This window comes from Nansenia antarctica (genome assembly GCF_963989245.1).
Source record: "Nansenia antarctica genome assembly, chromosome: 5".
Lineage (NCBI taxonomy): Eukaryota > Metazoa > Chordata > Actinopteri > Argentiniformes > Microstomatidae > Nansenia > Nansenia antarctica.
This window is the reverse complement of record NC_137690.1, coordinates 62,671,305-62,680,892: the sequence shown is the minus strand read 5'-3', so window position 1 is coordinate 62,680,892 and position 9,588 is coordinate 62,671,305. Positions and strand designations below refer to the sequence as shown.

Here is a 9,588-nt window from a genome sequence, read left to right as displayed (position 1 = left end):
GAGGGGGGTGGGGGGGTGGGGGGGGTAAACGAGGCACAGTACTGTACACGGAGGGGTGAAGAAGAGGAGGAAGGGGAGGAGGGCCACGGGGTAGTTTAGTTGGATGAAGGTGTTCAGCTCTCCTAACAGTTTGTAGACTTTAAGGGCTCCACCAGCTTAAACAACAGCTGATATCCTCTCAATATCATCTGATATACATTCCTTCTCTCCCATTTGTGTTGTATCTGGTCTTTTAACATGGTTCTGCAGGGTCTGGTGGTGTCAGTTTGGAGGAGGGTGTTGGTGTTGTTGGTGTGTGTGTGTGTGTGTGTGTGTGCGCGTGTGTGTGTGTGTGTGTGTGTGTGTGCGTGTGTGTGTGTGTGTGTGTGTGTGTGTGTGTATAGCCTCTCCATCATGGTCAGGTGCAGGTGTCCGGTGGTGGGGTAGCTGGCTGGGGGGGCTCTCACCAACACCTAGCCAGGGGGACCAGGGACGACGGTTTCATCCTCCTGCTGGGACTGAAGATGTCCTTGACCTCAGTCTCCAGCCTTACCCCAGGCACCTTGAAGATGGAGACAGCTGAAAGACAAGAGAGACGCAGGGAGAGAACTCTTACAATTACTAAACTACTTTTCATTTCCACTCCAATCTGGCTGTGGCTGTTTATGACTTTAATAACTTTTTTTTTTAAAAACTACTCTTGAGTAATGTGTTGTAGAGAGTTAAGAGAAGAGAAATGGACTGAGAGAGAGAGGCTGACAGTGATCAGGACTACGGTACCCTTCTTCTCTGTGCTGTCAACATAATAATCACAGAGCAACTGCCGGTAACTGCCAGTGCCAAGACATGGGGTTTCTGTATGGGCTGGCATCATTAAAATAAGTGAATCATTGAGCCCTCCCCTCGCCAAACGCCCCCTCCCCCCCCCCCCCCTCACCACCCAATCTCTCGCTTGTTTGCTTTCTCACTCCCCATCCTTCCTCTCTCCTGAGTCTTTCTCATGTCTGTTCATCTCCTCCTGCTCTGTCTGTGTCTCCCCCACTGTCTCATCTCTTTGTCTGTGAACGCATGCAGAGTAAGAGCAGTAATGATGGTTCATTATCCCAACGCTGGCAGTCTGGACGGCCGCGTGTGTGTCTCCATGTGGAGCGCGTTCTGCTATAGACGGCATCGCTTGTCCAGATCAGACGCGACATCCCAACAGGCCATGTCCGTATAATTAATAGAACCGTCGGAATAGAACTAAATCGAACCATGTGCTCTCTCTTATTCCTGTTAATGGAACGACATTTGTCTATTTTCCCCAAACACCCTTGAAAAGCAGACTGCCAGACAAGTAGACAGGTGAGAAAGACTTCAAATGCGCTACGACTTTGCTTACTTCTACATTCATCTTCAGATTTAGAAACTGTATTTAGCCACAGGAGAGCTGGAGAGACAGTCTGATCTGTTCAAAGGGACCATCTGTGCACAGTAGGGAGCCCGTGTCTTTAATCATGTGTTTTCGGAGAATGTGACAAACTCTCAGCACCGTGTAGTTTAGTGCAACGGAGCGTCAGCCTCTATCGACAGGACCAAGAGTGTATAATGATGGAGGTTGTTAGGATGCATAAGGACCCAGAGACAGGAGGAGGAGAAAAACACACACGCTTCCCCTTCCTCCTGTCAGTTGGGCTTATAATACACGTTATTTTTCAGGTCTTATAATCCTATGTTTTAATATGTTACTGTTGTTTTACCTTGACCGAGTACTATTCTATTGGATTAAAGTTGTTTATTGTTGTAAGTCGCTTTGGACAAAGGTGTGTGCTAATTGCCCTTAAGGTAAATGGAAACACACAAGCATATGAAGTATGGACACACACACACGCACACACGCACGCACACACACACACACACACACACACACACACACACACACACACACACACACACACACACACACACACACACACACACACACACACACACACACACACACACACACACACACACACACACACACACACACACACACACACACACACACACACACACACACACACACACACACACACACACACACACACACACACACACACACACACACACACACACACACACACACACACACACACACACACACACACACACACACACACACACTAACAAAGCAAACACAGATGATCATCCACAGTATGGATCCATGGTTAGACCGCATTATGCTGTCGTCCTGTGACACATCACGGTTATAGCACTGTTACACAACACAAAACATTTACTCTGATTGCTCTGACGTCTTATTTGTAGTAAACATTGCACTTACTGTCACGTAGCTGCATGATGGGGGGTGGCAGGGTGTTGAAATACGGGTGCTGCATTGCATCCTGGGCCGAGATGCGATCCCGTGGGACAGTCCTCAGCATCTGCTGGGCCAAGTCCTCTGTTTTGTAGGGCAACTGGGACAGTCTGCGAGGAAAAGCACACTTGGTCACTCTCACACTCACACAACTCACACAACATTTACATACATTCCATTTTGATATTGAGCATTTGACATACAAATACACACACAGTTACTAATGGAAGTCATTTCAATCAAATGATCCCTATCACAATATTTGCGATAAGTCAGCATGATTGAAGTGAGGATGAATAAAGATTGTTACTGCTGTCTGCTGCCTGTCAGATGAGCATCAATCCACGCAAAGACCAGTGAATCACACACACATCTACCAGACAGCAATCGACACTGCCTCTTCTCAGATGGATTCATTAGTTCAAGTCAATACTCCCTGCCTGCATAGTCTCTGTTCCCTCGGCTTTGAGTGAGCCACACTGTCTCACTGAATTAACTTTTCATTTCACAATTTAATTATCTGTTATTTTTGCCTGTGTGTGTGTCTCTTACAGTGTCCGTGCATTTGGAGAAAAGAGTGTTTGGTCTCACCAGGGGGGCCATTTAATTAAATCTATGGTTTGAACAGGGAGAGGGGGGGAACGAGTCCCATTCATCAGTCTTGAATAGACCTGCATTAAAAATCCAAGCCCAACTCCCCTGAGTCTCCCTCCACCACACACTCCCCCCTTTTTCCTTTTTTCTTTTTCTTCACTGAGCCTCCCCCTTTTTCTTTCTCCTGCCCTTCTCTCTCCCCTATCTCTCCCTTTCCCATGTGCCGAGCTGCAGGACTGACTGACTTTGATGACCACAAGAATTCTCCTTCTCTTATGGCTCCTCTCTCATTTTCTCTCCCTCCCTCCCTCCCCCCTCACTCTCTCTCTCTCTTTCTCTTTTGAATAAGTAGTAGGTCTATATTCATGGGAATGAAATGTTTCTCTTATTTCAGTCTCATATTAATATTTTACACAAGGTTACATTGGTTTGCTACAGGTTATTAGATGTCTCTAATATTTGTTGTGGCAACGAGTCAGAGACTACTTCTGACATCCTATGGCCGGTCCCCCTCTCCCCCTCTCCCCCTCTCCCCCACTCCCCCTGTGTGGGGGCACAGGAACAGAGCTGTGTAGGGTCAGGTGTCACCATGTTGGTAGGGAGGGGGGAACTCCTCTTGCCAGACAAAGAATCTCCTGTTACCACATGGCTACCCACCTCTGGCCATACACTAACTCCCCCTCCCCAGCCCGAGGCAATGGAATGGGCAAACACAGCCGCCCAAAGGATCTATTCCATACTGTACACATACACACACACACACACACACACACATCCCGACTTCACTACCTTACACCGGAGCTGAATAAAATAGCAAACTAGTGCATTTACACAAACATACAGACACATACAAACATTACACGTACACGATCAAAGACACTTTAAAGACGTTAAGACATTTATACACCATAACATTGACGCACCTTTAAATGGAGCAAACTGATGAACCTTACCTTTTCCAAACATTCCTGAATTGCTGTGGCTCACAAGGAAGGAACCAATCTAAAGAAGAGTAGACAGACGTGCACAATCAGATCAAGACATTTTTCAGGGGTTATTATTTGTTAGTATGTAAACAAAGTATATGTCATCACCATCTCACATAATATAACTTGAGAGATCACATGATACCTTTTTAAAAGCATACTTTTTTTAAACATCAATATTTCCAGGTCAACAGGCAATTCCTTGCACATGGCGTAATTAGGGCTACGTACGAGCAGGCATCAAAACTCTGTCATAAAGAAAGCGATGGTTGTAAGAACGAATAAACCCTTCAGACGAAGTTGTGATGTGGTCAGCCAAAGAACAACAAAGAACCAATCTGTCTGTGTGAAGAAGACCTGTTCTTTTCTGTACGTAGGATGATTAATGCTGTAGCTATGACATCCTGGCGGCAGCGCTGAGTGAAACACATGCTTTGGCACTTGTGATCTCAATTTGTGGTTTCTGCGCTCTCTTATAGGAGTTTTAATGAGAGCAAAGCCTACTAGTTTCAATAGTCAGTGTTTAAGACAGCTCTATACTCTTGATTTCAGAGTGGAAACATCACAGAGATGAAGGTATTTCAAAATGTCTCAACCTCATTTTGAGGGAATTCTCCAGGCTGCACAGACACACATACACACTTTACACACATACACAGACTTCAGAGACACTGTATCGTACGCACAAACACAAATTAAAACACAAACAATTTTTCCTGGCCAGATCATTCCGTTTTTTCCAGCCATTGAATCCCCCCCCCCCCCCCCCATGCCCTCTACTGTGTGCTGGCCACCGGCTCTGCCCTGCTGAAAGCTGCCTGGGCAGGCCTCTATTGCTCTATTCAGGTCCCACATCTGGAGAGGCCCGGCTGTGCCAGCAGTAAGGGGGCCAGGTAGGGAAGCAACCGGGAGGGGGGGGGGGGGGGGGGGGGAGACCCTGAACCATACCCACATAGGTCTCTCCAACATGGGTGTCCTAAACCCCACTTTTTTAACAAGCACATCCCGCCTACACACACACACACACACACACACACACACACACACACACACACAAAGTTTAGCTGCTTATGTCAGCTCCTGCTCCGTCCCAAATGCAGAGTGGTATGTTTGAGTCTGTCAGAGAGGTGCTAAGTCCACCCACCCTCCGTGCCCACCCACACAGGGGAGCTGGCTCAGACGCCCGGCCGTCCGTCATTTCATAGCCTCCATGCTCTGTTTACTTTGTACATGTTTTATGCAAAACGTTTCTCTTTCACTGCCAAGCCCCCTCTACCCATCTTCTCCGCACACAGATGTCACAGTCCTTATTGAACTGCACGGGCCACCGCAGACTGGAGCACTGTGTAGTTTGGGATATTAATCTATGCATTTATTCAGCATTTATGAATTTTGTGTTGATTTATTCATATTTGGTGAAGAACTTTTAACAGTCTGGGGTTTTAAGTCCTATGGGTCTCATATGGAGAACTGAGTAGAGAGTAACCCGTCCTGTCTCCAACGCAGCCCCAGCATAGTCAGTTGAGAAATATGTCTGCCTTGAACTCCCTTTGATTCGGCCCATTACTGGAAGAGTGAGGAGATTCAGGCTGAGTCAGGTTCAACTCAGCATGAGGTTTAACTCTGAGGGTTGGAGGAGTTTACAAGACTTACATGCACGTACACACAGTTGCATGCATGCATGCACGCACGCACACACACACACACACACACACACACACACACACACACGCAGACACGCACGCGCACACACACACACACACGCACGTGCACACACACGCACGCGCACACACACACACACACACACGCACACACACACACACACACACACACACACACACACAGACAGACAGACAGACAGACAGACAGACACACACACACACGCACACACACACACACACACACACACACACACACACACACGGACCAGTCAGCATAGGTGAGTCAGATGAGTGAGTCTTTCTTTCCAAAACCACAGCAGTCGGGAGTTTCACTGAACGTGAAAGTTCTTTTCCTTCATTTTCATCATCCACTCTCAAGACCGTAGACTCATGAGACAGGTTTCTCATGCTGCCATGTTTTCAGCCTCACATCTCTACTCTCCCAAACCTCTTCTTCTTCTGTGATGGTTCATTCCTTTCACTTTTACCCTTTTGCTGTTCTCCAAACACCTTAAGATATCCGCATTGACGGATATATGCTATATGCTCTGAAGCTATTTCATATTATTGTATGAATTGACATGCTGGCTTGAGCTCAAATCAGTGCATTCCATTCTTATCTCCTCATCTTTCGCGAAGGGGAGGAGGACAAAGACTGAGAGAGGAGAGAAAGTAGGAGAAGACTTGTAGACAGTGGTTGGGCTGTGAAGTACAATTCCATTGTCTTTTCAAACAGGTTAATACTCAGAACTTCCATTCCTAGTGTCACAATTGAGTCTTGGTTTGATTAAAAGGGGGTTTCTTCTGCCCAGACCAATACAGCCTCACAGCTTGAGTAATAATGTGCCCTCTCTCATTGCCTACTGGTGCCCCCTAGTGGTTAGATGTAAGGCCTCCTGTGATGTGTCTATTATTATTACCTTCATGGAGTCTAAGTGACCTTATCTAATCCTTGTCTCTGTGTCCCCTTCCTGACGAGCTCTGTCCTCTCCCTGACCCTGTGTGAAAGCCTGCATTCTCTCACACGCCATGGATGGACTGTTTGGATAGGAGGAGGGAGGAGGGGAGAGTAAAGCGTTGACTCTAACCTGGTCTGTAATTGGGCAGCTCGTTCACTCCGGGCCAGCTCTCCTCGGTTGGGACTCCCAAGACCTGCAGACAGGAGACAAGTCAGACAGCAAGGAAGTCTGAAGTCAACCACAAAGCCTTCCTCTGGGCTCTTAACGGTTGTAATGGATCAAGAGAAGACAGAAGTGTAAGAGTAGACCATCACACTCACGGCCCATATCTTCTGCAGCTGCTCAAAGACGTCTGCCACCCCAGGAAATGCCGGTGTCCCCTGAAGCATCTCAATGAAAATGCATCCTGCTCCCCTGTAATACGGCAGGGTTGAGAGATTCATTCACTAAACAGTCTTTGACAGAATTTGACAGTAGAATAGTCCCAAATCTTATGATCAATAGTCTTCATATTCAACACAAGTTGTGTACAAGTTGGTCCAGTCCAAGTGGGCATAAACAGAGCATAGTAAAGGAGATGTATTTCCCAAAAATATTTTCATGGTAAAACCTTTGAATTGTGGCCAACCACTTGTGGCCAACTTAAAAGCTTATTGCTTTTATAAAGCTCAAATCCTCAGAGAAACATGTGGTCCTAATCTGCTATACTTGGAAAGTTCAAATACAAACCTATCCAAATATCATTAACGCACAGGGTGCTTGCAGGGTGCTTGCAGTGCTCATTTGATTTGGTTTTATGTGTTTACCGAACTCCTCCAACTCTTGGGAAAAATGTAATTTCTTCTACGATTCTTAGTTTTTCTGTGTGGCCCAGAATCTCCTCTGGACACACACCATCCACGGAGGCAGGGCCGGTCCTAGGCATAGGCGAACTAGGCGGTCGCCTAGGGCGCCAAATGCCTGGGGGGCGCCAAATGCCCCAATTGCCCCCCCCCAAATACATTTCAATAATTTGGTCTCTATGACTTTCATGTCTCTATGAAAATATGTCTCAGCCTACTGTCTATTTTTGTCTTGAAACCATTGTTGTCCATATTTGTACTGCTGAATGTGTGGGTGGTGATGAGGCAGTACTGGTGGCTTAATGTGGTGGTGGTGGCGCCCCTAAAAAAAAAAAAAAATTGGGGGGAGGGAGGGGGGGGCATCAAATCATACTCTCGCCTAGGGCACCTAAATGCCTAGGGCCGGCCCTGCACGGAGGCTACCTGAAGTGTATTCACCAAGACATGCACTGGCACTACACCAATAGCAACCAAATGAGAGAGCATTCTATCTTACATCTGGTAGTACTTAGGGCCTTTCTCCAACCAGTGAATATCAGTCACTTGGGCTCTTTTTGTGTAAAACGTCTTAAGGGTTCTCTATTCTGTTGTTGTTGAAAAGAACCATTCGGCTCATTAAGATGTATATAGAGGCGTTAGGGGTGGGCATCGACGATCGATAATTGATCGATAAGGATCTTGGTCGATCACAAAATAAAACATTTGGTCGATCACAAAAACAAAACAAAAATTTTTTTGTTTTGTTTGTGATCGACCAAATGTTTTATTTTGTGATCGACCAAGATCCTTATCGATCAATTATCGATCAATTATCGATCGTCGATGCCCACCCCTAAGAGGCGGTCCACTCACCAGATGTCCAGTGCAGTGGAGTAATCAGTGGAGCCTAGGAGCACATCAGGAGGCCTGTACCACAGAGTCACCACCTCAGACGAGTAGGTCTGGCAGGGAATAGATTTGGACCGGGCCAGCCCTGGACACAGAGAGCACCATAGTTATACCAATACGGATGGCAAAGTTATACCACATATATATATATATCTTTTTAAAAGTTATTTTTTTCTGAGTGGGGCAGCCCCACTCATATTCCTCACCTCATTGACAGACACAGTAGAGATTTAGACAGGAAGGATGGGTGAGAGAGAGTGGAGGGATGACATGCGCCCCAATACCACATATATTTATATAAAGTACATAACATTGCTTGAGAAATCACTTTTCAACATGTTTTACGCTATCTGTAGCCATGTGTGGACCATAAGAGTAGGTCAGATTCATCACCCTACCGAAGTCGGCCAGTTTGAGCTCCCCCAAGTAGCTGATGAGCAGGTTCTGTGGTTTGAGGTCCCGGTGCAGGATCCTCCGGCTGTGGATGTAGGAGAGACCTCGCAGCAGCTGGAACATGAAGACCTGAGAGGAGGAGGAGGAGGAGGAGGAGGAGGAGGAGGAGGATCAAAGGTGGATGGTAAAGTAAAAGATAAAAGAGGAGAGGATGGATTTAAGGGTGGAAGGGGAGAGGTCTGGTATTATATGTTCTGTAAGTAGATTTCATTTCATTTTTTCCTTTTGCACACACAAAACGTTAAGTTATTGTTGACTAGTCTAAAATGTGGTCTAGTTTAGAATGTAAGTAAGTAAGTAAGTAAAATGTATTTGTACAGCACCTTTCCCAGACCAAGGGTCACAACGTGCTTTACATATAGAGAACATAATAAAGAAGAAACATAATAAAACATAATAAAAGAGCTAAAGTCATAGCAGGTTAAAATAGGCAAACAAGTGAAAATAAGAACAAGTAACAGACAGGTGTACAACAATATCAACAGGACACAGAAAGACAGGCTTTTGGGGCTAGTCTAGAATGTGAATTGTGAGACAGAAGTAAAACTAAACATGTTGATGAAATTAAAATGTTTTGATTGAATACACATTTGTTTGGACGGATGGATGTGGATGACCATCATGGCGTTGGTGCTGATATTCTGTAAAAAGATATACACATACCCTCACGTTGTAGGAGTGCAGTCCCCCTGGGTGCTGTGTCATGTACTGGGCTAAGTCTGTTTGCTAGAGAGAAAGAGCCAGTTTTCATTGTAAAGTTGTGCTAGTTAACATATTTCTAGGTTTGACTTTTCATGCTTTCAGGTGTAATGCTCTGGGATAAAGTCTGTATGCACTCACCACATACTCAAAGACAAAGGTGAGTGACTCTCTAGTGTGGATGATGTC

General features: G+C 45.9%; 1 protein-coding gene across 1 annotated transcript in view; it reads right to left on the bottom strand.

Annotated features, from left to right (window-relative positions):
* Positions 1-442: 442 nt before the first annotated feature.
* Positions 443-9,588, bottom strand: part of cdk15 (cyclin-dependent kinase 15) — a gene marked incomplete at both ends in the record, with an annotated part of 16,516 nt that continues 7,370 nt past the window's right edge. Inside the window, 9 exons of the mRNA XM_080532208.1 lie at positions 443-558; positions 2,285-2,427; positions 3,865-3,913; positions 6,647-6,710; positions 6,838-6,931; positions 8,212-8,332; positions 8,646-8,769; positions 9,364-9,426; positions 9,541-9,588. The exon at positions 9,541-9,588 is cut by the window's right edge and continues 47 nt beyond it. Of these exons, the coding sequence (XP_080388334.1) occupies positions 443-558; positions 2,285-2,427; positions 3,865-3,913; positions 6,647-6,710; positions 6,838-6,931; positions 8,212-8,332; positions 8,646-8,769; positions 9,364-9,426; positions 9,541-9,588 (822 nt within the window). The remainder of the gene's footprint in view (positions 559-2,284; positions 2,428-3,864; positions 3,914-6,646; positions 6,711-6,837; positions 6,932-8,211; positions 8,333-8,645; positions 8,770-9,363; positions 9,427-9,540) is intronic.